The 26,657-nt window shown below is 42.4% G+C and overlaps 1 protein-coding gene across 2 annotated transcripts in view; it reads left to right on the top strand.

The window, feature by feature from the left end:
• Positions 1–26,006, top strand: part of RUVBL1 (RuvB-like AAA ATPase 1) — a 53,754-nt gene extending 27,748 nt beyond the window's left edge. Inside the window, exons 4-11 of one of the 2 annotated variants that reach the window (XM_006870489.1) lie at positions 3,920–4,071; positions 7,612–7,701; positions 8,534–8,683; positions 10,429–10,492; positions 11,578–11,776; positions 20,797–20,899; positions 24,807–24,898; positions 25,584–26,006. In XM_006870489.1, coding sequence (XP_006870551.1) covers positions 3,920–4,071; positions 7,612–7,701; positions 8,534–8,683; positions 10,429–10,492; positions 11,578–11,776; positions 20,797–20,899; positions 24,807–24,898; positions 25,584–25,743 — 1,010 coding nt within the window. In that variant the 3' untranslated portion in view covers positions 25,744–26,006. The remainder of the gene's footprint in view (positions 1–3,919; positions 4,072–7,611; positions 7,702–8,533; positions 8,684–10,428; positions 10,493–11,577; positions 11,777–20,796; positions 20,900–24,806; positions 24,899–25,583) is intronic. The other variant, XM_006870490.1, reaches the window with a different exon arrangement.
• The last annotated feature ends 651 nt before the right edge of the window (positions 26,007–26,657 follow it).

Below are 26,657 nucleotides of genomic sequence, written 5' to 3' on the forward strand. Positions count from 1 at the left end.
AATTCAAGCTTCAACTTGAAATATTGAAGGATTCTATGGGCAAAATATTGAATGATGAAGAAAGCTTCAAAAGCAGATGGAAGTTATGCAGGGTACTAAAAAGAACTGTTCAGCCACTTCAGGAGGTAGCATGTGAACAAGAACTGATCTTCTGAAGGAGGATGTCCAAGCTGTGCTGAAGGTGTTGGTGAAAAACAAGACTCCAGGAGTTGATGGAATACAAATTGATATGTTTCAACAAATTGATGAAGCACTGGAGGCGCTCACTCATTTATGCCAAGAAATTTGGAAGATAGCTGCCTGCCAAACCTATAGGAAGAGGTCCATATTTGTGTCCATTCCAAAGAGGTGACACTATGAAATGTAGAAAGCATTGAACTATATCATCTGCAAGTAAAATTTTTTCTTGAAGATAATTTTAAAACAGTGGCAACAGTACATCAACAGAGAACTGCCAGAAATTCAAGTGGGATTCAGAAGAGGATATGTTAATAGGGTATCATTGCTGATGTCAGATCTTGGCAAAAAGCAGAAAATACCAGAAAGATGTTTACTTGTGCTTAATTGACTATGGAAAGGCTTTTGACTGTGTGGAACTTGACAAGTTATGGATAACATTGCCAAGAATGGGTATTCCAAAACATTCAATTGTGCTTATGAGGAACCTGTACATAGATCAAGAGGTAGTCATTAGAATAGAACAGGGGGATTTTGAGTGGTTTAAAATCAGGAATGGTGTTTGCTAGGGTTGTATTCTTTCACCAATCTTTAATACTTCTTTAATTCTTCAATCTTTAATACTGAACAAATAATTATAGAAACTGGATATATGGAAAAGAACATGGCATCAGGATTGGAGAAAGACTCATTAACAACCTGTGATATGCAGATGATAACAACCTTGCTTGCTGGAAGTGAAAAGAACAGAATTTACTGATGAAGATCAAAGTGTAACCTTTTTGATATGGCTTTCCCTTATGTTTCTGTCTTTTACCCCCCTTTCAGGTAAAATATACGTTAGGTGGAGATTAGAGCTATGCCAAAGACTGGCAGAAAGAGGGAATGCTGAGGTCAAAGGGCCTTTGACTGGACTGGAGGAAAGGTAGAGCAGGTATTAAGCAGAAGGTTGCCCTGTAGTACAGTGTGAACCAGAGACTTGGGCTCTCAGTGAAGGAGAAGATGATAGCTCCTTTACCTCCTGAGCTGGTTTCACTGACTGTAAAATACAGATAGAACACAGCCTGGCTGTTTCATAGGGCTCTGTAGCAATGTGATTTTGAGGGTCATACCTGCTATGGGTCGGAACTGACTCGATGGCACATAACAACAACAACAACAACCTGCTGTCTTCAGCATTCTAGTGGCTGGGATGCAGTGGAATGAGCTGCATTGTATGTGAAAGCACTTTATAGACTCGGGGAGAGCACTTCTACAGGTAGGCAGGCTGCTGCCACTGCAAGTTTAGCATTTATTCCTCTTGGTGTGGTCTGTCAGCTTTCCCATAAATTAAAGGCCTCTGCTGTGACCCTAGAATGTTTTCCCTTTCTCACCTTTGAATTGATGGTAGACACAGTGACTTAGAATGGCTTTTTTGTTGGTTCTTCTAGATCTCTAAAAATAGATTGAATAAGCTGTTAAGTTATCTGTGCTGTGGCAGTTAACTTCAGAGAAAGCCATCTGTATCTCTTGACTCAGTGGGAATTACTGAAAGTTTGTGCATTGGTGCTCAAGTTTGTGTGTATTCTGTGTGTTTTCAGAGAAACTGTATTCAGTTATGTACATTTGTTTTTCCATTTAAGAAAAATCTAACTATTTTCACAGCTTCCTTGGGAAAATTCTGATTCCTTTCTCTCATTTTAATGTAAATTTATTGAAAGCATAGCATACATACCCATGTACAGAAAAGAACATACATAAAACATAGTGTAAAGCTTGATGAGTTTTCATACAGAAGACACGTATGTAACCAGCATCCAAATCAAGAAGCAGCCATTAGAAGTAAGAAGTTCCTTTGCCTCCAGCTGCTCCTTGGAAACCCTAAACAGGTTGCTTTTAGTTGGAACCAACCTGACAGCACTTAACAATAGTCACTACTAGAGACCTGTTGTAGCACTGTAGAATAAGCGCTGGACCGCAAGGTTGGCGGTTCAAACTCACCGTCTGCTCCTCAGAAACCCTATAAGGGTCACTCTCAGTGGGAACCAACTTGATGGCACTTAGCAACTACTCAGTGTACATAGTGAGCTCTGGTAGCGTAGTGGTTACGAATCAGACTGCGAGCCGCAAGGTCAGCAGTTCGAAACTACCAGCTGTTCCACGGGAAAAAGATGAGGTGTTTTGCTCCCGTAAAGATTTACATCCTCAGAAACCCTGTACAGGGTCGCTGTGAGTCGGAACCGACTCCACGGCACACAACAAACAACAACCAACTCACTGTACATGGGAAGGAAAGGGGTTTGATCCTGAAAATGCTTGGGTTATAGTGTAGGTGACATGGGCTACTGCGTCCTTAAAATCCCAGGCTATTGTATAACATTTGCAAGAGACAGTTTTTGTGGTTATTGGATGGTCTACCTAATGTCATCTCTTCACCACCAAGTGACTTCATTCATTCATCCATTTGGGTGTGCGTCTTCATCCTAGGCCCTCAGCTCAGGTGTCCATGGCCTACAGAGGGTAGACAGTCATGACAGTTCCTGTACTGGTGCTGTGTTAGAATGTTGCCATGGGAGTAGATTTGGAGGAGGAGAAAGAAGGAGGGCCTGTCTAGAAGAGAGTCTGGAAGAAGTTGATTAGGCAAAAAAGAAGGGAAGGGTGCTTCCGGCAGCAAAACATTGTGTAAAAATGGATGGAGAGCGTGTCCTGCAAATGTGATGAGCCCTAGGTAGCCAACAAACGTTCTTGAACAGCCTATGTTGGTGATGTTTGCTTTAATAATTTGCAATATTGGAGTCCTGGTGTGGTGCTGTGGATTAATGCGCCAGACTGCAAATCCATTTGAATTGCAAGGTCAGCAGTTCAAGCTCACCAGCTACTCCTGGGAAACCCTATACAGGGTCGCTATGAGTTGGAATCGACTCGACGGCACTTAACAACAACAACAATGATCTTAAATATGTAAGTATTTTTTAATATTGGACGTTTATTTTGGAAATTGATTCTATTGGGTGGTTTGGAAAAATTAAAGAACAGCTTACTGCAGGTGAATGATAACTGGTGGTTCTTGTTGGGGTGTGCAGTGAGGGACTGGAAGAGGCACGAGAGATCTTATAAAGTCGGCTATTATAGTAGACCTTGCTCACACCTGAAAGGGTCAGAAGGGGTATAGTGAGTTATTTCATTTAATTTAGAATATCATTTGAGAGTCAGAAATGCAGGACATTCAAGGGCATAGGAGTTTTGGTTGTCACTGTTCCAGTGTTGTAGAATGATTTAGGTGCAGAGACGGAAAGCTAAATTTCTCCCTTTGGAGGTATTGAGGATGTCTGAAACAGTTTTGAAAATATTGCTACCTATCTAGTTCTGGAATCCTAGGAGGGTAGACACTGAACTGCTAACCACAAGGTTGGCAGTTCAAACCTGCCAGCCATTTCTTGGCAACTCTATATAGAGTCCTTATGAGTCTGAACCAACTCAACAGCACCTAACAAGGATGACATCTAGTTCTAGATTTGAACTTAGAAAGTCTTTTTAAAATAGTGATACAAAATTATTTTCTGCATTTCTGAATAGCACTTCCTATTTACATTTGTGTTTTTGTCGTATTTTTATACCTATGATAACACCCTTGAAAATACATAAAAGTTGATTTGTCAATTTCTTTGACTTGGAAGTTTTGTGACTCAAAGGTTGTTAGAGAAAATGAATGTGTGAGAAAGAGGATTGTTTCTCATCATGGTCCATCTGCCATCTTTTCCAGGGCTGCGGATAAAGGAGACAAAGGAAGTGTATGAAGGTGAAGTCACAGAGCTAACTCCATGTGAAACAGAGAACCCTATGGGAGGATATGGCAAAACCATTAGCCATGTGATCATAGGACTCAAAACTGCTAAAGGCACCAAACAGTTGAAAGTGAGTATAAGCTAGTGTGTTCTCTTTTCTCATAACCCCTTGACTCGCTGGGATTTGGGGCATGTGGTGAAACCTCTCCTCTCTGCCTCTCAGTTTCCTCATTGGGCAGTGCAGGTGATCCTACCTCATGGAGCCGTCTGAGGTTTAGACTTATAATGCATACAAAGCAGTACCAACTATAGCGTTAGTACTTGGGAGGACTCGATAAAATGAGCTTTTAGTTTTCTTATTTGTTTTTAAGAGATAGTGTGTTTTAAAATGTAAGCTGTGTGGTTAAGTCCCAAGAGACAACCTTCTGCTATCCCAGTTCCTTTATAACTGTGTTGAAGGCCTTTGGCCTCTTTTTGAACCTGGACCTCCCATGTTTCCAGTTACATTGTTCATGCTCAGAGAAGAAGCAGCATTGAGTAATGTGGTGAAAGTTGTATAATAGATGATGGATGGAGTTCCTCAAGGGACCAGATGCACAATCCTACCAGATGCAGTTTCTTAATGTGGCAGGGACTGGAGACCTGTTGTGGCTTCAGTGATTCATTCTGCAGCAGGCCAGAGCTTCATAGAGAAGCCTCTTGGGATAGTCTGGAAGCCCTGGAGGATCCTCCTCAGACACAGGCTCTATAGCGTTTTAGGATGTAGGCAGCACAGAGGGTCAGGCCGAGTCCTATAGGGAATGACTGAATGTCTGATTAATAGTTTCTTCATCTGTTAAAGGAGAGTAATTACCTGTCTCTTAGAATGCTTATAAGGAGTTAGAGTTATAACTTTGGATGTTTGGGTGTGGCACTAATAAGTGGTAACTGTTGTTAATGTTATAGTTGTTGTTTAGTGACGTTGAGTCAGTTCTGACTCATAGCGAACCTTGTGGTTGGCAGTCCAGTGCTTATCCTACAGCACCACAGAGAAAGGCCATCATAATGTAAATTTGCCTTATTATTGATAGTTAATATTTTCATCATAGCTGTCATATATGTGCCATATTCTGAGCACATGCAATCTCATGTATTGTTTGTTATTTATAAATTTTTGCATGTATATAGTTTTATAATTTTGCAACTAAAGATTTGCTCCTAGAGGTTAAGCCGTTTACCTAGGATCCTATATATAGCTGGCTAAATGGCAAGGCTGTAATCCTCAGACACCTTCCTCTGAGTCTTAACCCATATGCTACTTGCCTACCACCTTGCTGTGTGACCTGTGACAAATCAGTTCAGTTCTCTGGACCTCAGTTTTCTCACCTGTAAACTGAGGTAGATTGACTATATGATTTTTTCTTCTTTAGCCTGTTCTACGATTTTATGGTTCTTTGATTTTCTGAGGTTGTTCCTTGGTTACTGCTTTATGGAGATCATAAAAATGTCACTTCTCCAAAGGGCCATTTTTCTTTTTCCTAACAGGGTTTCCATCTCAGACACTTGCCTCTGCAAATATCTCTTTTATGCGTATCATCTCTCCCATTCTATATTAATTAGATTTCTTAGTGGGAGCTGCCATCTTTCCAGTAATTACATCTTCAGTCAATTCATTTGGAAAATTAACTGGTATAAAAAGGCTTAAGGAAAGAAAAAGAAGAAAGCGTATCCTCTAGTATAGGATAGATAAAATAAGGTATGTCCTTTAAATTTCAGCTGTTCCTAAGGCTGCTTTACATACTTTAAAAAAAAAGAAAATAACATTAGGGAGAAGATGATTTTGTTTCTTCTAAATTGTGAGTACTTGACACTGAGCTATGTGCAGGATTTTAAATAGAAGGAGCTCAAATACTTGATGGAATTTTTAAGTATGAGAAAGGCTCATGAGTCCTAGCAAGGAAATTAGCAGTAGTAATAATTGTCATCCTTACTTGAGTTCCTCCCTGCTTTTAGGTGCTTACCAACCACTGCTCCTGTACTTCCAGGAGGCTACTGTTATCCCACCAGGACTTCAACCAGTCAGAGGCAGAGCCCTGGAATGGTGGTGGTTGTATTTAGCAGGTTTATTGAAATATACCTTTAAATAAAATTCACTCATTTTTAAGTGTGCAATTCATTGAATTTTTCTGTGATTATAAAGCCCGTACAACCATCACCACAATCTATTTCTAGAACATTTCTATCACCTCTGAAAGACACTGCACACCCATTTATAATTGCTACCCAGCTTCCCCCTCCCCAGGTCCGGGCAATCATTCTTTTACTTTGTCTCTCTATATTTGTCTTTTTTGGACACTTTATATATAGACTCATTCAGTATGTTTACTTAACGTTGTCTGGCTTCTTTCATTGAGCTCTGGGTTTTGACTAATTTTGTTTGGGACCCAAACACATTTTTTTTTTTTTCCACCACAGCCACATTATGTAACATAGCTGTTCTTAAAGTTTACCCTTGAGAAACTTGTGTCTAAATAGTGAATCCTTAGGAAATATGTTTCCTAGAATATCAAGCTGCTTGTTGCTGTTAGGTATCATCGAGTCACTTCCGACACATAGCGACCGTGTCTCAACAGAATGAAACACTGCCTGGTCCTGAGCTAGCTATCCAGTAATCACCAAGAATAGATAAACTCTGGATGGTTTGGAGAAAACCATTAGTTCTCCAAATGCTAGTTTTCATTCCTGGAGATAGAAGTAGGCAGGTCTGTGGGAAAAAACACTGGGATTTGAATCAGAAGGCTCGGTGAAGATCCTGTATGCTTCTCTTTGAGTTTTGTACATTTGTAATCACAACTCTTACATAGATGAGGAAGCTGAGACTCATAGAGCTTTGTCCAGAATCCCAGGCATTGCTAAATGGCAGCCATGCGATTGATACATGGGCTCTGGCAGGTGCTCCAGTTGTGGAAGATTCTGCCTCCACCTGACCTGGTGAGGAGGTTGAAGGTGTGAAGCAGAGATAATAATCTCAGGACAGAGTGCTAATGCCGCTGGTCTTATGGAGAGAGCGAGCTTCAGGTAAAGGCACATAAAAATCCAGGTTGCCAATTTGCAATTTCTGGAGGAAAGGAAGCGAGCGAGTCTTTCCCTGATATCCGTTCCTTTTGTCCATTACACAAATATGCAGGCATGCTCACTCTTTGTACTTTCTGTATAGTATCTCAAACCCCCAAACCCAGTTCTTCATATTCATAAGCCGACCCTCTTTCTCTCCCTCATTCCCACTGAACATACGTACACACACCATTCAGTTGGTTCTAACTCATAGCAACCCTGTACACAGTTTCCAAAAGCAGCTGGTAAATTTGAACTGCTGACTATGGTTACTAGTCCAGTGCTTATCCTATTGTGCCACACCAGGGCTCCTTATAGTCATTGTTGTCGTTAAGTGCTGTTGAGGCAATTCTGACTCATAGTGGCCATAGGGTTTCCAAGGAGAGACTGGTGAGTTTGAACCACTCACCTTGCAGTTCAAACCAACTTTGCAGTCCAGCACATTAACCCACGGTGCCTCACTAGGACTCCTTATAGTCATTAGCTACCTCAATGTCTTAACATAAATAAGGGGACCTTTCAGAAACAAATATATGTATTACAGTTCTCTGATTCTCTCTCTCTTTTCTTTTTAAAGTTGGATCCTAGCATTTTTGAAAGTTTGCAGAAAGAACGAGTCGAGGCTGGAGATGTGATTTACATTGAAGCCAACAGTGGGGCTGTGAAGGTAATCCCTTTCTTGGGAAAAAGCACCCTCTACAGATAGATGCCATAAGGCAACGTAGATAGAAATGAAGTTATTCTCTTCATGGGGCATGGGATATGTAGGAAGTGGGGCTGGCGTCTGGTGCAATGTTGATGGAAGGTCAGCAGTTGCCCCTTTATGTTTAATAAAGTTTTCTTTCCCTTTATCTTCATTCTTTAACCTCATGATTAAAACAGACAGTCTCGTAGAAAAACAGTAAAACCTTTTTCGAGGCGGGGAGTACAGGGTGAGAGAAACCAAAACAACTTTAGTCATTTTCAAATTGAAATGTGCAGTGTATTTAATCTTCCTTTTATCTCTTTGGTATTTTCTTCCTAAGATATATGCATGTGGAAAGGAATGCTGCATTAGTTGGCATTCTTTTTATATCTGATTTTCAGTGTCCTGTACAGTGTTCCTCACTGTTTAATGGATGAGCAAAATACTTCATATCATATAATAAATCACCCACCTACAAAAGAGTCTGAACAGCTCCCTCCGTCTCCAGTTAATCTGCTGGATTTGTCCTTTATCGGGACTTGCATACAGTTAAAAGAAAGTGGTGGGTGGGTGGGGGGCGGGGAGGCGGAATTCTAGGAGAAAGTATCAGGTGTTTCCAGCAGGGTTTTGGGAGCCCAGTGATGAGCAGATAGCTTACTGTTGGCAGCAGGGGAATGGAGACTATTTGGGTTTTGTCAAGTAGACTGTCAGGTTTGCAGTTGGGAACTGAGACCTTTATCTCGCTGAGCCCTATGCCATTTGGTGACTTGGCAGTGAAAACTCACTAGAAATTCGGGTTTCTCTCTTTTTGCAGAGGCAGGGCAGGTGTGATACCTATGCCACGGAATTTGACCTTGAAGCTGAAGAGTATGTCCCCTTGCCAAAAGGGGATGTGCACAAGAAGAAAGAAATTATCCAGGATGTGACCTTGCATGACTTGGATGTGGCCAATGCAAGGCCTCAGGTACTGCCTTGATAACCTCACATTAGCCTTTTTGTTTGTGTGCTCCAGCTCTGGGAATGAATTGTCAGAGTCTTGGTACCATTTCTTGAGGCAGACTGGCTCTTTTCTGTCTGTAATGTTCAGCAATTAACATTGACATGAGGTACGAGTGACTCCTTTGTTCCAATTCAAATGCTCTAGTCATAGATGATTTCATGGGTATTGTTTCTGATCCCATCCAAGCCTCTGGCCCTGAGCTAGCCAGCTTCCTCTCTGTGGCTTCTCTCCAGCAGCAGCTTGTGCCTGGGATTCTTTTGGTATTAATGGTGGGGAGGAGACCTTTGGAGAATTTCAGAGAGGCTGTAAATGCAGCAGCTTTCCCCTATTTAGCCAAGTCTCCAGTTGTGTAGCCTTGAGTGAGAACCCTCTCTGATCCTCACACTGATTGGAAGCTCTGTTAGATACTGTACCTTAACTAAGAAAACATGGGGAAGTATGTTAACCACGCAATGACATTTCTGAAAAATGTGTCATTAAAAACAAGTAATTTATTCCCTGTTGATGGTTTTTCAGTTTGGTTTTGTCTTCTTCAAAGAGGCTGTCTCTTATACTCTGGTCTCTGGTTAAGTCTTAGGAAGTATTTTGACTTGAAATTTGATCTTTGGGTGTTTCATCTCTTAGAGCCTTGGTCAATTGATTCATCTTGGCCAAAGGTACCCTTAGGAGGTGGATGACTCAGTAGGTGAAATGGAATTTGGGAAGAGTGCTAGACTAGGAATGGGACGTCGAGACTTGGTTAATTCGTTACTTTGGGTCTCTGGGTTTTCTGTGATCCAGGGTTCTCTGACTCTGAATTTTCTTCTTCATGAAAAGGCATGTAGTAATTCCTACCTCACAGGGCTGTTTGAGTATCAAATACTGTAAGTAATCAGTAAACATATGCTACTTTTCATTGTTCAACATTAGTGAGCATTTCTTTGTGAGAGGGTCTGGTAGCCAAAAAGTGACCAATTCTGAATAAATAAAAAAACCCAGCCTCTCTCTTGTGCTGCCTGTGGTGGTAGATGCTGACAAGGAGAATGCAGGCAGTGAGATGTCGGTTACAGAGCCACTATTGTACTCTGTACATTGTTGAGTGTGGACTTGCCAAACAGATGCTGAGCAGTGCAGGCCAGGGCTGGGCTCATGTGGCTCTCTAGCTGAGTCTAGAGAGAAAAACACGCAGACAGATCATCACACCTGCTTTGACAATCCATCTGTCTCGGAGCAATAGAGGCATGGAGTGGAAAGGTTCTACAGAGGGAATTTGACCTGAACTTTACTGGATGAATGAAAGCTTTACAGAAAAGAAAATGGTGTTGCTGGCACTAGGAATAGAATATGCCAAGATAATGAGTCGTAAAAGATCTTGGAGTTCAGAATTGTTTGTAGTTTTGTGTGACTAGATCAAGGAAGGAAGGAGTGGGGAAAAATATAGCTGGACAAGGAAGCTGGAGCATATTACAGAACTGGTAATATTGGACTAAGGGATTTCATTTGATTATTGCAGGTAATAGAGAGCCTCTTAAAATTTCTCTTTTAGAAACTCCTCAACTTTCTAAGGGAGGTCTTGCTAGCTGTCAAGAGGTTTTGAAGGTCTTGCTAGCTGGGTCCCATGTTGGGTTGTAATTAGGGACCAATGGGCAGGTGGGTGGTACCCTTCTGTTGGGAGTGTTGCAGCTGCCTTGGGAAGCATGATCATCCCTGTATAAGTTTCTCTTCTACAGGGAGGACAAGACATTCTGTCCATGATGGGCCAGTTGATGAAGCCAAAGAAGACAGAAATTACAGGTAAGACAGGCTGCACAGCCTGCCAGCAGGAATCAGAACTGTGGATCCTGGATTCTGATATGCTGTGTGAAGTGCTGCATCAGATTCTTACTTCCTCTTAGTTCAGATCTTAACTCTAATAGATTCTGGCTGCACTTAGCCACAAGCCTTTGAGTGCCCCCTGACCCACCACACTCATCTCCCCTTTGACTGCACCAGACCTCCTTCACTGGAGGCAGTAACAGTGTTTTTTTCTTTGACGTGCCAGCACTGTAGATGTATATACCCTCAGCTCTGCCAGGATGACTTCCTGAGCTGGACCACTGTTTTCTTTGAACCCTATCTGAGACCTTTCTATTAGTCATCAAAAGCAGTTTCTGACTCTTAACTGTGTATTTGATCATGCATCCTGTTTTGGTCATATGTGCCTCATGACTTTGGTGGAAGATGTTCTGTCAGATCTTTCATGTTCTCAGTTTGTGAGCTTTCTCCTGATGCAACAGAGGGCTGGGTTGGAACATAATTGTGTTCAGAAACTCTAAGTTGGGGCCTTCCTTAAGAACATTTTCTTTCTTTATGTTTCCTCCCATAGAGGATTCTAAATGTACTGTGTTTCCTAATTGGGCACTTGATTGAAAGTTAATTAACCTAAGCTTTGTCACACAGGACTGAAAGAAAGGGTCATTTAGTAAATGCAAGAACAAGAAAATTTGCATATGAAACCTCATTTAATCCTGGACTCCCAAACCCCACCTCTCTGGGATTAGGTCGGGAGCTAAATTGGGTGGGTGTGAGAATACTGCATGGTGGTAAGTGAGACAGACTGGTGAGAGTGTGCCCCTAATAAAGACCTTTCTGTTCTAAAAGCCGTTTTGCAAACTCAACAGAAAACACATTTTTCAGGATAGACTGCCAATTTTGGGACCTATGGGTATGAGTGTCCTATTTTTAGGTGATGAAACTGAAGTTTCGGGTGGGAAGGTCACCATCTGGGCCATACAACTAATATGGTTTTGGATTGAATTGTGGGGGTGGGTGAACAAAAAGCTGACAGCTTCCCTTGGTACCTGGTACTGACCTTTCCTGTCCATCCTTGCATCTCCTAGATAAACTTCGGGGGGAGATTAACAAGGTGGTGAACAAGTACATTGACCAGGGCGTGGCGGAGCTGGTGCCAGGTGTGCTGTTTGTTGATGAGGTCCACATGCTGGACATCGAGTGCTTCACTTACCTGCACCGGGCCCTGGAATCTTCTATTGCCCCCATTGTCATCTTTGCATCCAACCGAGGCAACTGTGTCATCAGGTAGAGTGCCTGCCTATCATGGGCTTTTCTTTTCTGTCTTCTATCTGGAGCTCATTCTATCCTGTGGGATCACTGTAAAATCATCATGTTGTGGGCATGGGGATATAGGGAGATCATGTTCATTTTGAGAGAAAATGTGTGAAAGTTCCTTGACTTTAGAGGTAGTTCGTGTATCAACCTCTTTAGATTATAATAACCAAAGGTAATAGCCATCCTGTTACTGAATATAGGGCCTTTTGTGTGTGGACTCTGGGGTTACTCTTTGGTATTAAGATTTAGTCACTTATTTGGAGTATGCAAAGGTAAGATGAGACCTCAGGGGAAAGGTGGATCTTTAAATAGGAAATCTAAACTCTTGGTGCTGGCTTTGGTGACATGGCATATGTTAATTCTTTGAGGCTTCAGAAGAGCTCTGAGAGTTAGATACTGACTTCATTTTTCAGATGGCAGAACAATTTATCTCTAGTCATAAAGAGTAGTGTAGTGGATTACAAGTTGTGCTGCTAGTAACTTCAAGATCAGCAATTTGAATCTACCAGGTGACCACTCTTACTGGGAATTAGGGTTTGAATGCATGATTCAAATTCATGTCGTCGTATCTTGTGTCACTGATAGTAATGCTGTTTTGACAAGACACAGCCTGGTTTCCTGTGCCTGTCTACCCCTGTCAGCCTATGCTGAATCTTGCAACTTAGACCAGGTGACAAGCTGGCCACTGGGGAGAGGGCACGGGCAAGGCACTGATTGAAGCATGGCTACCTGGGCATCCTTCGGAAGCTAGTATGTGGGCCATATGTCTCACTTCCTTGGTACACAAACCCTGTGGGCTTGTTGGACTTTTCTTAGCTTGGTCAACCCTGGCTTGAGTCTGAAAGCTGGTGAAAGGGCTCATCCTAGACAGATAGTGCCCCCTGCTGGGGAGCTCTGCAAACAGTCTCCCTTCCTTCCACACTAAGTAGTTTAGCAGATGCCAGTAGATCCTGGCAGCTCCCTCAGCCCCAAACCAAGATGTCTTAAAACTCAGATCACCTTCTCTTAGTCCTGTCCCATTCAAGAAACAAGGTGCATATTCTACTCAGGAAATAATGTATAGCTCAGATCTCCAGAACCTGCTGAGTGAGGGAACAGCTCTGGAGAGTTTGAAACTTGGAAGATCTGGCCCCAGCAGTATCCATGCTTAGTTGATCAGGGTTATTGAGGTTTTGAGTGCTCACTGATGCTGGACTGGTTGCCCAAGTGGTGGGTGTACACTCTGCATATGGGCCTTAATGCAGGTCAGCCAAGGAACCAAGTTAGGATGTGTGTTGTTGAAGAGGAGTGTGATGCCAAGTCCTAGTAGAAGACTTGGTCATTGTATTGTTGTTGTTAAGTGCTATTGAGTTGGTTCCAACCCATAGCAACCTATATAGAGTTTCCAAGGAATGGCTGGTGAGCTTGAACTGTCAACTTTGCTGTTCAAACCGACTTTTCAGTCCTGCACATTAACCCACAGTGCCATGCCAGGACTCCTGTTAATTGTTTTAGTGATACAACATCAAGAGTCGTAATGATAAAATAGCTAACATAGAAAGTTTCACAGAGACGTAATGAGGATGGATGGTATTGTTGTCCTCATTGTTCAGCTAAAGAAAGCAAGGCTCCATGAGAATGAGTGACATAGTCAGTGTCACACAACTCAAAAATAGGGCTGATACCTGAATCCAAGGAGTTGGACTCCAGAGGCATTTTTCACAAGATTTGGTTTCGATGTGAAATGATGAACTTCTGGAACATTTACACAGTTTTGGCAATAGCTGATTTGTCCATCCCTTAGAGGGAAATTGCTGAGTCTCTATGCTGGGACCTTCATAGTTCTAAAGGAAAGGCAAGAGAATGTGAACTCATATTAATCGAAGACTTTGTCAGAAACGGTCCATTCTACGTCTGTTATCTCCAGACGCAGGAAGGTGGTGACCTGATCAGATCACAAGCTTGAAACTCTTGCTGCCGAGATCTGAACCGTGAGGACCATCTGGCTCCAAAGCCCACTGCTACTATCTCATGCTGTTTCCTAGCGTGATTCCCTTTCACAGGATTTCAGCTCTGGCTTTGTGTAGCGGAGTTGCTGTTTCTGCATATGCAGTAGTTGCACTTTGGTCTTTTCCAGACAGTGTCCTCTCCTTGGTCTCTAGCTCTGTGGAAGTGACTTCTGTGGCTAGGACCTTAGAGATGACCCTTGTATTTTTTCTGGAACATAGATTACTAGACTGGCCTGGTTCCCCATGGAAAAATCATAGGTATTAGAGGCAAATGGAAGCTGATGACCTTGGCCAGGTTACTTGGTCTCTCAGAATCTCAGAGTCTCATCAGTAAATGGGAATAACAGCCTCTTTCCTGTAGAATAACATGAAGATTAGAAATGATAGATGCAAAGGATATCTCCTAGTACTAGTTACCGTCTTGTACTTCTGGGGCCTGATCTCATGACCCTGCCTGGTCTGCATGTATATATCATTTGGCATTAACGACTCCTGTGAATGTAGTGAGATCATGGAGCCTCTAGCCCTTGTGACTCTAGCAAACAGCCCCCAAGTCCTCTGGGTCACTTCTCCATGTAGATGTGGGGAGGGGGCGGCTTTGGAGCTATTACAGGAAGAGCACTGTCCTTGGGCTTCTTTCTTGGTGTCTCCAGCTTCTTCTAGGAAAAGATACATTTGTGGACATAGAAGGCCACTTTGTGGACACTTGCCACTTTAGAAGTCCTTTCTCTTTCAAGGGCTAGGCACCTCAACTGGTAAGTTTTAGAGCTAGGATCCAGGCAAGTAAGCCTGGCCTGGATCCTAGCTCTAAAAACTTGGGAGGTTTAATTTTTCTTTTGAGATACAGCTTCTTAAGATTACAGAGTCTTTGCAGGAGTTTTGCATAAGTCACTTACTTAATGTTACCAAATCATCTAGACCTAAAGGATAGCACAGTCCTGATTCATTGTCCCCTGTGACAGAACATAGTTTTACTTTAAAAACAAAACAAAACTTTACTGAGATATAGTTCACATGGATGACACCTCCTATCCACAGTCCACCCATTTAAAAGTTCAGTGTTTTTTAATTTTTGTTTTTAGTACAGTCACAGAGTTGTACATACATGTTTTAAAGCCTATTTTCTTAATTTCCCAAGAAAGAACCTACTACCTGTTTAGCAGTCAAGCCCCAGCTCTAGATAACCCTCAAGTCTCTGTAGCTTTGTCTCTTCTGGACTTTGCATGTAAATAGAACCATACAATCTGTGTTTTTATGTGACTTGCTTTCTTCATTTAGCATAATGTTTTCAAAGTTCATCCATTTTGTAGCCTGTTGTTCATTCCTTTTTATGGCTGAATGATATTCCATTGTATGAATTTTTTTTTTAAATCCAGTCATTTTGTGGTTTCTACTTTAGGGCTGTTATGGAGAATGCTGCTGTGACTATTTACATACACATTTTTTGTGGACATTAGCTTTTCATTTCTCTTGGGTATGTATACTTAGGAGTAGAATTCTGGCTCAAAATGGCAAGTCTAACGTCTGCTGTTGTTAAGTGCCGTCAGGTCGGTTCTGACTCCTAGTGACCCTGTGTAGGGTTTCCAAGGAGCGACTGGTGACTTTGAACTGCTGAACTTTGGTTCAAATCGACCTTGCGGTCCAGTGCTTATCCTACAGCGCCACACTAGAACTCCATGTCTAACATTTAAAGGAACTCTTTTCTAGAGTGAGTGCATCATTTTCTATTCCCACTAGCAGTGTAGGGGAGGGTTCTGATTTCTACATATCTTCACCAACACTTGTTATCTGTCTTTTTCTCTCTCAAATTCAATTTACTTAGTTTATTTTAATTCACTCACATAATTTTTGGTGAAAATATACACAGCAAAACTTTATGCCACTTCAACAATTTCCCTGTGTCTAATTCAGAGACATGTGTATCATCTATTTGATTATAGCTATAGTTGTTGATGTTAAGTGCCGTCAAGTCGATTCTGACCCATGGCAACCTTATATAGGGTTTCCGAGGAGCAGCTGATGAGCTTGAACTGCCGACCTTGCAGTTCAAACGGCTTTGCAGTCTGGCTCATTAACCCACAGCACCATACCAGGACCCATAGCCATAGTAGTGGGTGTGAAGTATATCTCATTTTGGGTTTGATTTGCATTTCCCTAGTGACTAATGTTGTTAAGCATCTTACTTGCTTATTGGCCATTTGCTGTATCTTTTTTGTAAAAAAATTATTCATACTCGGCTCATTTTTTAAATTGAATTTTTTTTTTATTGTTGTAAGAGTTCTTTATATGCCTGTATATGTAATATGCTACTATTTTGTTGCTTTCTGTGGGTTGTCTTTTTACTTTCTTGATAATCATCCTTCTGTAATCATCTTCCCCAATTACTATCCCACTTAAATGTCTATATTACACTAGTAGGCAAGGGAACCCAATATCCACAAAAAAGTCAAGCACCTTACCATTATTTTCTCTCCTTTACTGATTAAGTCTGTGCCTTGATCCCTGTATCACAGAGCCTTGTTTTTCCAAAGCTGTGCATATGTCACAATCTACCTCTATCTCATCTAGCCTATGTATTTCTCCTAATGGAATAGAGTCCTGGTGTGGCGCTGTGGGTTAATGTGCTGGACTACAAAGTTGGTTTGAACCGCAAGGCCGGCTGTTCAAGCTCTCCAGTTTGCTCCTTGGAAACCCTATACAGGGTAGCTATGGGTCAGACTTGATAGTGTCATTGACACACAGAAGTTTCTAAGTTTGATGAAGTAGGTGCGCAGACAGCGAGGAACCAATGAGCAGATACCAAAAAGAATGTCCACACCTTTATCTCCACTATTCTGTCAGGCACCCGTGGCTGCTCTGATCCTTCTCTTGCTTGTTCTCACCCAAGATGGTGGCTCTGGGAGCAGCTGAGCGTCTTGAATTAGAAAGCAGTGGATTTCTTGCTTTTGCTACAAATTCCCCTAGCTGTAAGTCTTCCAACCTTCTAAATATTCCTTTATATGTGGTTCAGAGTTCTGGGACCATCCCCTGAGTCTGCTTGGTCCAGTATTTTGGGATGTTGCTAACAGAGCTCCTCATTGCATTTCCACCCGATCCTCCATCTTGTTCTCTGTGATAACGTTTTGTAGTTTTCTTCTGTGTGTACGTACCAAAGTTTAACCATTCTTCTCTTGATGGGCATTTGGGCTGCCTCCGTCTTTTTGATATGTGTCTTGTAGACCGCATACTGAAGGATCCTGTTTTCTTATTCTGCTCTGTGTGTCTCTTGACTGGTACATTTAGTTCATTTATATTCAGTGTAATTATCAGTAGGTGTGAATTGATTGCTGTCATTTTTCTGTGTGTTTTTGTGGTGCTGCTGGATTCTTTGCTCCATATAGTTTTCTATGCTGAGTTGATTTTATTTGTGGGGGTTTCTTTTCATTTTCATTTCTGTTGTGTTAGTGCTTATGAAATCTTTCTGATTTTCCTTTATTTTGATATGTAGATGTATTATTTTTCTTCGAGGTTGCCACATAATCTATTATTTTTTCCTTGCTTAAAACAGTCTTGATATAAAACAGTCTTGTTTTTATCTTGAAATCTACTTGAATTGCCATTTGGAAGTTCTATATCTACATTATTTTCTCTCTTTGCTTTGTAGTTAGCTTCATTATACACTGATATCTCTGGTTCCCTATTTTTAGTCTTGTAGGTATATTTTACTTTAAGAACTTCTGTGTCTGGATTGGAATCTTGGTGTGGCACTGTGGTTTAATGCGCCAGACTGCAAAGCTGTTTGAACTGCAAGGTCAGTGGTTCAAGCTCACCAGCTGCTCCTTGGAAACCCTATACAGAGTCTCTGTGGGTCAGAATGGACTCGATGGCACTTAACAAAAGCAGCAACATATCTGTATCAGAGTCCTGGTGTGGCGCCGTAGGATAAACTCTTGACCTCATGGTTGATGTGAACCACAAGGTCAGTGGTTCAAACTTACCAGCTGCTCCTCGGAAATCCTATGCAGGACTCAATGGCACGTAACAACAACAGATCTGGATTGGAGCCCTGATGTGGCACTGTAGGCTCAGCACTGGACTGTGAACCACAAAATCAGAAGTTTAAACCCACGAGGTGCTCCTCAGAAACCCTATACAAGGTCATTATGAGTCGGCGTTGACTCAACAACACTTAACAACAATACCTGGATTGAGTTCTGAGTGTGGTGTCATGTATGGCAAATAATTTTAACAGAATTTTTACTAGACTTGTATTTCTAGATGGTCTCCTTGTATTTGAAACAGAATATTGTGATATTAACCAGGAAGTCCAGATGACCTGCCTTGATCTTTGCTGTTTAGAATGGGTATGATGATGAGTTCTCAGCAGTCTTGCCCATAAAAGAATGCTGGAAATGGTGCTGACTTAGGCCTTGACACTCACTCCAAAAGCTGATGGTCAGAGCTGAGCTTCAAGCGTCCCCAGTGGGTGGACAGGCTGTAGTGCTCTGAGGTGTTGGGCACCTCTCTTGGCCTGTCCTTTATTTGGCTTGGCAAATGTGCTTCAGGAGAAAAGTTGTTGTGTTGTGAAGTGCCGTCAAGTCGGTTCCGACCCATGGTGACCCTGAACAGGGTTTCCAAGGCTGTGAATCTTTACGGGAACAGAGAGCCTCAGCTTTCTCCCACAGAGCAGCTGGTAGTTTCGAACTGCTGACCTTGCATTTCGCAGCCCAATTTGTAACCACTACGCTACCAGAGCTCTTTAGGCAAAGGATATTGCTGGACAGTTCCCCAAAAGGATACAATGTATATAAGAGAAAGTATTTAGATGCCTTGTTAGCAATCATGGGGCTGCAAAAGGAAATAGTGTATATAAGAGAAAGCATTTAGATGCCTTGTTAGCAATCATGGAGCTGCAAAAGGAAATAGTGTATATAAGAGAAAGCATTTAGATGCCTTGTTAGCAATCATGGAGCTGCAAATTTCAAGCAGGTGTTACCCTTCCCTTTTTTTTCTAAACAGCAAAGTACTGAAGAATTAGTATACCCAGTATTGGCTACAGTGTGGTGAGATGCAAATGAAGAAAGTATTCATTCCAATGAATCCCAGTTGTGGCAGGAATTCTGTTTGGCAGATACTGTGAGAGTTGTTGAGGAAAAGTTCATGACTGTGTTAATAAAATTGTTTATCAAAATAGTGATAATAGCAACAACAATAAAAAGCTATCTAAATGCTCAACAACTTGATGGATCGTTAACAATTTGATGGGTTATTAAGTAGATATCAAATATGGTTTAAAGATCGAAGCAACATTGACAACAAAATTACATGAAAACTTTAGTATAATTTGTAAAAATTTATTATAAGAGTTTGGAACATACCTAGGTAGACATTTTTGTAATGTAATAACAGATAACTTGTTTTTATCTTCTCGTTCCCAAATTTCCCCTGACATTGCTATTTATAAAGATAGTAAAGGTTTTTTGTTTTTAGTCTTAAATCTTATTTATTTCGCAAATAAATAAGATAAATGTAAAACCCAAAATATGTAAATACTTTGTTATTGTGCCTAAAGATTCTATTTTGAGCGAAATTAAATATAATTGAAGAAATAAAGTGGTTACACTTTAAAAAGTCCCATGATCTAAGAAAATAGAAACCAAAACCTAAGTTTTTTAATCAGTACAAAGAGAGGTAGCATTTTACTATTGCATCGGCAAACAACCAATTGTGTTTTTTTTCCATTATCATAAGCCATTTCTATTTTTTAAAATTGGAGTTAAGACTATATAGCATAAAATTAATCATTTTAACCATTTTAGAGTATGCAGTCTGCTGTTTCTTAGTATACTAATTATATGAATATACCCCAGAAATATGAAAACATGTCCACATAAAACATGTAATGAATGTTCACGGCAGCATTATTCCTAATAGGCATCACTGAAAATCAATAGACCAAATGTGGCTTATCTGTACATTGGAAATTTTTTTTTTGCCAATAAATGGAATGAAGTACTGATATATGCTACAACATGAAACAACCATGGAAACAAAACATGCTAAGTGAAAGAAGACAGATGTAAAAGAAAAAGCCACATGCTGTATGATTCCATTTATATTCAGTGTTCAGAAGAGACAAGTCCATAGGGAGAGACAGCTGGAGGCAGGGAGTAATGGGGAGTGACTGCTAATGAGTGTAGGGGACATGGCTTTTTTGTAGGATCATGAAAATGTTCTGGAAATAGGTAGTTGTGATGGTTGCACAAGTTTTTAAATGTAGTAAATTATATTTAAATAGAATTTATTTAAATTATGAATTATACATGTTAAAAGGGTGATTTTTTTTTTATGATATGTGAATTAGAGCACGATTTTTCAAAAAGATTTTTTTTTTGGAGAAAGAAATCCTAATTTTTTTAGTCATTCATTGAACAATATCTACGGATCATTTGAATTTAAAAATTGGTAAGATTCATTTTAATTTCTTAAAATGCAGTATAACATTTATCTAGTTTCATAAGAATCTCCTGAAGATTTCTGTTCCAAAGGACATTCTGTATCAACTTAAAAAGCAAAACCAACAAAACAGTTGCGTCAAATTCTGACTCATGTGTCAGATTGATCCATAGGAGTTTTCAGTAGATTGGTGGTGGTGGTTATGTGCCGTGGAGTTGGTTCTGACTCATAGCAACCCTGGTACAGGGTTTCCGAGGCTGTAAATCTTTACGGGAGCAGACCACCTCATCTTTCTCCCAAAGAACAGCTGGTAGTTTCAAACTGGTGACCTTGAGGTTCGCAGCCCACCTTGTAACCACTATGCTACCAGAGCTCCTTACCAAGCCTTTTTCTGAATGAATTTGTTTTTTTAAAAACACTTGAGTATTATTAGTGTGATTAATATGTGTTCTGGTTCTTAGTCTCTGAGGATGTTAAGTGCCTTGTCATTGTGAGTACCTCAACCTGTATTTCCAGTTTTTTGTCTGAAATATACATGGGTGATATGAGTGATTTTGACCTTTGTAGGGGCACTGAGGACGTTATCTCTCCTCACGGCATCCCTCTCGATCTTCTGGACCGGGTGATGATCATCCGGACCATGCTGTACACACCACAGGAGATGAAGCAGGTGAGCCCCTCTTCCCCCTCTGCTCCCCTCGTTCCCCCAGGGCTCACTGACAGTTATGCAGAAGGGCACCTGTGGGTGGGCTGGCTCCCACTCTCTATTCTACCACTTGGTTATCAGTCACCCTGCTCTTGAGCCTCCCCTCATCTGAGAAGTATGGCTGGCTAACTGAACAAAGCCTGGAGCCCCACAGACCCCTGGTTCTTGGGGTATTGGCTATACTTCTCACTGCTCCTATCTGCAGGACAGAGACAACATGGATTTGATGACAGCCATCAGGAAGGTGCCCCACTCCAGGAGAAGGGGGATGCAAATGTGATCTAGTGATAGCCTCAGGACTCTCTGCTCAGAGTGTGAAGCTGGGGTCTGTCCCACCAGAACATTTAGGAGGTGGTTGGGGAGGCAAGGAGCCTAGTAGCACTTGGTAGCCTTCTGCTGTAAACCATGTGATTAGTGGCAGGCTTTCTTGGATTGTGGAGGCTGTGGAAGGCAGGTCTGTGGCTTTGTAGCCCAAGTCCTTGAGGGTTGTTACAGAGATGAGCTATGAAACAGTCACCGCATAGAGAAGCCACCTAAAAATAGAGGTCATAGCTGATCTTAATGAAGTATACATGGGAGCATTGAGCTGTTGTTCGCGTGGCGTGTGCTCTGGAGCATGAATTGAATTTGGGTTAGGCTTGAAGTTGGGGGTGATGGAGATACATGAAGGTTAGACCTTATCCCAAGAAGCAGGGTCCTATTTCTCTGTGCAGGAAGTACTTCTAGCTTGCTTTCAAATTTAAGCACCCACTGAGTGTCAACGATTCCCTAGACATGCTACACTTAGGATTTCTAGTTCTCTTAAAAATACTTCTGGTTAGTTGTGATCATCCTATTTTATATTTATGATTGAGTCACTGTGCTGGTAAGTGGCCAGTGGACTATGCAAAGCCAGACTGTTCCTGCAGAGCCATGCCATCTGATCAGTGATGGATCATTCCTTAGATTGGTGTGCCCCACCGTTGCCCCAGAGAAGCTCCTTGCTGGCATAGGTCACTCCTGGTGTGGGAACCTGAAGTGTGAGCACACCAGGACCACACTGATCTCCCTGGCTCTGCCGGAACTCGCTTTTATACACAAGAGCATGGGCCTGCTTTGGTTAACATCTTGCTTGTGTCCTTTGCTGGCATGATTTCTTTTGATTTTCACAGTATCCTGTGAAGCAGGGAGAACTGTCATTGTCGTTTGTAGACACTGAGATTTGGGCTAAATAATTTGCCCAAGTGCACTAAGTTAGTCAGTGGTTAGTGAGCAGCAGGATGGACTTGCACCCTGGCATCTGCTCCTGAAACCCATGTTCTTAGTCACGGTGCTAGCTGGCTGCCTGCCTGCCAGAGCTGTCACCTCTGGACATGAATTTGCTTTGGCAGTTTGTAACCAGAGCCTGTCCTTGTGGAGCAGCCAGGGCTTCTCCTGGCACTCCATCCACCCTCCCGATTCCCAGTGGCCCGTCCAGCATGACCCTGACATACATTTCTTATTGACCAACACCTTAGAAGTATCTGGTAATGCATTGTCAGAGAGCTCTCTTCATAAGCAGTATTAACAGAATATGCAAAGAGCTACAATTCAGATTGTTACTCGTGGGTATTATTTGGGAGATTGTGTTGATGGTTGAGGCTTGTCACAAACTGATATTCTCTTGTTCTTGGATGAATACTAGGTTGAAGCCAAGGCACTTACTGAGCAGAAGGGGCATTAGTCTCGGGTGGTTCTGTGTCACTTGCAACTGACTTGTGAATCTCTGCTTTGGGGACTGGAACCCTTCGTGGGTTAACACCAACTCACATGGCTTTATAGACAAGACACCCTTGGACCTTACAGCTGCTTGGAGATCCAAGGTGGTTCAGGAAGAGTTAGGGTGGTCCCCTGGTTAACAGGAGATAAGCAGTAGGTCTGGGGCCCCTGAACACAGCACAGCCTCGACAGCCTGGGGAATAGCCCAGGGAACAGCCTACCCTGTACCAGGAGAGAGAGGAGTCCTCTCAGGTTTCTCAGTAAAGAGGACAGATTGTGCATAGGTCTTACTACTTTGTGCTTGTCGGTCAGAGAACAACCTCAGCAGTTGTACTGGAGCCTGGGATAGGTTTAAAAAAACAAACGAAGTATAACTGTGTACTCTGCCATCAGTGCCGACACTCTCATAAACTATCCCTGCAGGTTATTAAATGATTAAAGATCTAATTTATGAACTGTCTGTTCCTGAACCGTCTGAAGTAGGAGCTCTTGTGATTGCTCTGACCAGCTCAGGAGACACGGTGCCCCTGACATCCCTGAAGCTGAACCCCAGGTTCTGCTCGGATGATGTGCTCTCCTGTGACCAGGCACCAGGATTCACGCTTCCATCTCCTTACAGCCTCAGAAGGCTCCCACAGAAGCCACACACTGCAGCCCATTGGCTGAACAGAGTTGTACGTGGCCTTGGCAGTGTTTGTGTGTGAAGTGTGTGAACAATTTATCAATGCTTAGAAATTAGGACTTAAAAGGTCTGAGTTTCAATCTATTCTTGAAAAAAATGTAAGACTTTGTTGGCAGCACCTGGCCTTTGCCACTCTAGGACTAGAGTTGCCTGAGCTGAGGGCTGCCACCCTCCAGGACACATGCACCCCCTCACCACTACCCTGCCCTCACTTGACGCCCTCCAGGACCTTTTCCATTAGAGGCACCTGGCCTGCCAGCCAACCTCACTTGAGCCTTCTGTCTGTAGAGCTGCAGTGGGGGCTGGAGAGAGGCTGGCCTCGATACACTTCTGGTCCTCTTTTCCCTCTTGTGAGGCTTGAGCTTGGGACTCAGTCTGTTCCACTTCCCGTGCCTCTACCCAGGTGTGTTTTTATGGCTTTAATTTAAACAAGGGCTTCTTGATATCTTGTTTACAAAGCTGCCAAAGTGAAAAATTCCTGTATTATATGAGGCTCGAAGTCTTCGAGTTATCTCTGCTCCACAACACACAGCATCATTATCCTGGAGGCCTTATCACTCAGTGCTGGCGCGCCTGCAGGCCTTGGTGCCACTGTGGTGACTGCCCATCGCCAGCCTGTTCCTCCAACTTCACCCAGATCCTCTGCAAGAGCAGCAGCCTCTTCTTAATAGATTACATATCTCTCAGTGAAGTTACGAGGGCTTGATAAATCTTGAAAAGTAACTTTTTTGATTTATTTAGCCATCGTATTTATCAAGCAAATAAAAAATGTCTCTTGTCTGAGTGCTTATAGGTGGTAGTGCCCATGCTGGAAGGTTAGAGCCCTGGAGGCAGCATGGGAGGGGGTTGGGTACAGGTTTGAAAGAGATCACAGTTGTCCTGTGCCTGGAGGCTGTGAGTGAAGAGTGCAAAGACAGCTGGGGGAGCAGGGGGAGCAAGCAGGAACTGAGCCACCCTAGTGCCAGGCATGTTCTTTATTAGGAACAAAGCTGCTGGACAGAATACAATTCACATTGAAGATGGCCTGGTGCCCTGTTGTCGTTAGGTGCTGTCGAGTCAGTTCTGACATGTATAGCCCTATATAGGATTTCCGAGGAGTGACTGGTGAGCTTAAACCGCTGACCTTGTGGTTCAAACTGACCTTGCGATCCAGCGCATTAACCCACAGCGCCATACTTTGTGCCCCTAGAGGTGTGCAAATCCAGTGGTTTTGGATAGGTTTGGACTTCTGCTTTGCTTGTGATGTGGAATGAGAAAAATGGGATACAGTTGTTTTTAAAGCACTTTTGTTGTTAAGTGCTGTGGAGTCAGTTCCGACTCATAGCGACTCTGTATAGGCTTTTCAAGGAGTTGCTGGTGAGCTTTAACTGCCGACCTTGCAGTTCAAACTGACCTTATCACTGTATAAATGGGAACTTGCTGCTGTTGATCGTGCCTTTTCTCCTCTGAAAGATCATTAAAATCCGAGCCCAGACAGAGGGAATCAACATCAGTGAAGAGGCGCTGAATCACCTAGGGGAGATTGGTACCAAGACCACTCTGAGGTGAGCTAGCTATCCAGGGTCTGTTTCTGCTATGGGTCCTTGTTGGGAGTGCGGTGTGTTGGGATAAATCGAGGCAGGCACCCCTTTCAGGAAATGGGACCTTGTCTGCTATCACTGATATGATGGGTCTTGTTGTAGGGTACTGCATTTTGAGGGACGGGATATCTTCTCTCCTGGTTTTCCCATTCTCTAAAGGCCTGGTAGGGGCAGGGAGAGAGGCGTGCAGCTCACAAGACTTCCCCTTCTGTTTCCCAACTCCTTGTAAAATCACAACTTCACTGTCCTCAGCCCTTTCGTATTTCCATTTGAGTCAGTTCTTTGTTCCTAAGTTTGAAGGCAGAATTGGAAACTTTTAGGTGTGTCCGGTTAGTTGGCCATGTGTGACATTTGCCTGGCCTGTACCTGTGCTCAAGTGTGTGATCCCTTTCAAGTAGCAGTGTAGTCACTGCCTGTTGGATACCTTTTAGTCGTACAGATTTGGGGAATAGGGTTGATGTCATGTAGGTGGTAACTGCCCCTCTCTAGTAGGGTCATTAGTGCAGATCTCTGAGGAAGGACAAGGGTCATGTCCTTTTTGTTTTCCCCACAATAGTGAGCACACACCTGTGTCAGTGTTGATGCTGGGGAGGGAAGCCCCTTCTAAGTGACTCCAGTTTCACTCCTGCCTTGACCCTATTCACTGTAGGTACTCGGTGCAGCTGCTGACCCCAGCCAACTTGCTTGCTAAGATCAATGGGAAGGATAGCATCGAGAAAGAACATGTTGAGGAAATCAGCGAGCTCTTCTATGATGCCAAGTCCTCTGCCAAAATCCTGGCTGATCAGCAGGATAAGTACATGAAGTGAGCTGGCTCTGTCTTCTGCAGGAAGAGACTCTGGTGTCCTGGCCTGGGTCAGTTGGTGCAGGACTTGCCCTGTGTGCGGACTGCTTCACATGAAAGATGAAAGCATGGTTGGCTGCATTGCCAGTCCAGTGTGCAAAGCATTTCTTTTTAAATTATCACAACTTCTGTGGCTCCTTGGCAGGAATCCCTCCTTTCCTGGCATGGTTTCTAATAAATCATTATAGGTTGTTTTGATACCCTATCTTTTTTTAAAAAAATATTTTTGTTTAAATTTTATATTGCAGAACTGTTTAGATTTACAAAATTATTGTGAAAGTCATATAAGGGTATCCTGTCATATTCTGTTGACATCTTCCATTAATGTGGTCCATTTGTCACAATTAATGAACTAATCGTTATATGCATGCTGTCGACTCAGTTCAGAAAGGGTTTTCAAGACGAACAGGTGGGTTTGAATTGCCGACCTTATGGTTAGCAATCCAGTGCTCATTCCACGGCGACACACCAGTGAATTAATATTGATTGATAGTTATACTTTACTAACATTTTCTCCGTTTTTCTTTCTATGTCATTGTTTCTGTGCAGGATACCATCCAGGACACCACATGACGTTTAGTTGTCTGTTTTCCTAGTAGTTCACCAGCCTGTGGAAAAGGTCCCTTTTTATGTTTTTCTCATGATTGTTCATGTTGTTGTTAGGTACTGTTGAGTTCATTCCAACTCATAGTGACCTTATGCACAACAGAACTTAACAGTGCCCATCTCTGTGTTGCTATCACAATTATTGTTGTGTTTGAACCCATTGCTGATGTTACTGTGTTATTGCATCTCCCTGGGGCTCTTCCTTTTTTTTTTTTTTAACCGACCCTCCACGTTACCAAGCATGATGTCTTTCTCCAGGGACTGGTCCCTCCT

Source organism: Chrysochloris asiatica, unplaced genomic scaffold, assembly GCF_000296735.1.
Source record: "Chrysochloris asiatica unplaced genomic scaffold, ChrAsi1.0 scaffold00142, whole genome shotgun sequence".
Classification (NCBI taxonomy): Eukaryota; Metazoa; Chordata; class Mammalia; order Afrosoricida; family Chrysochloridae; genus Chrysochloris; species Chrysochloris asiatica.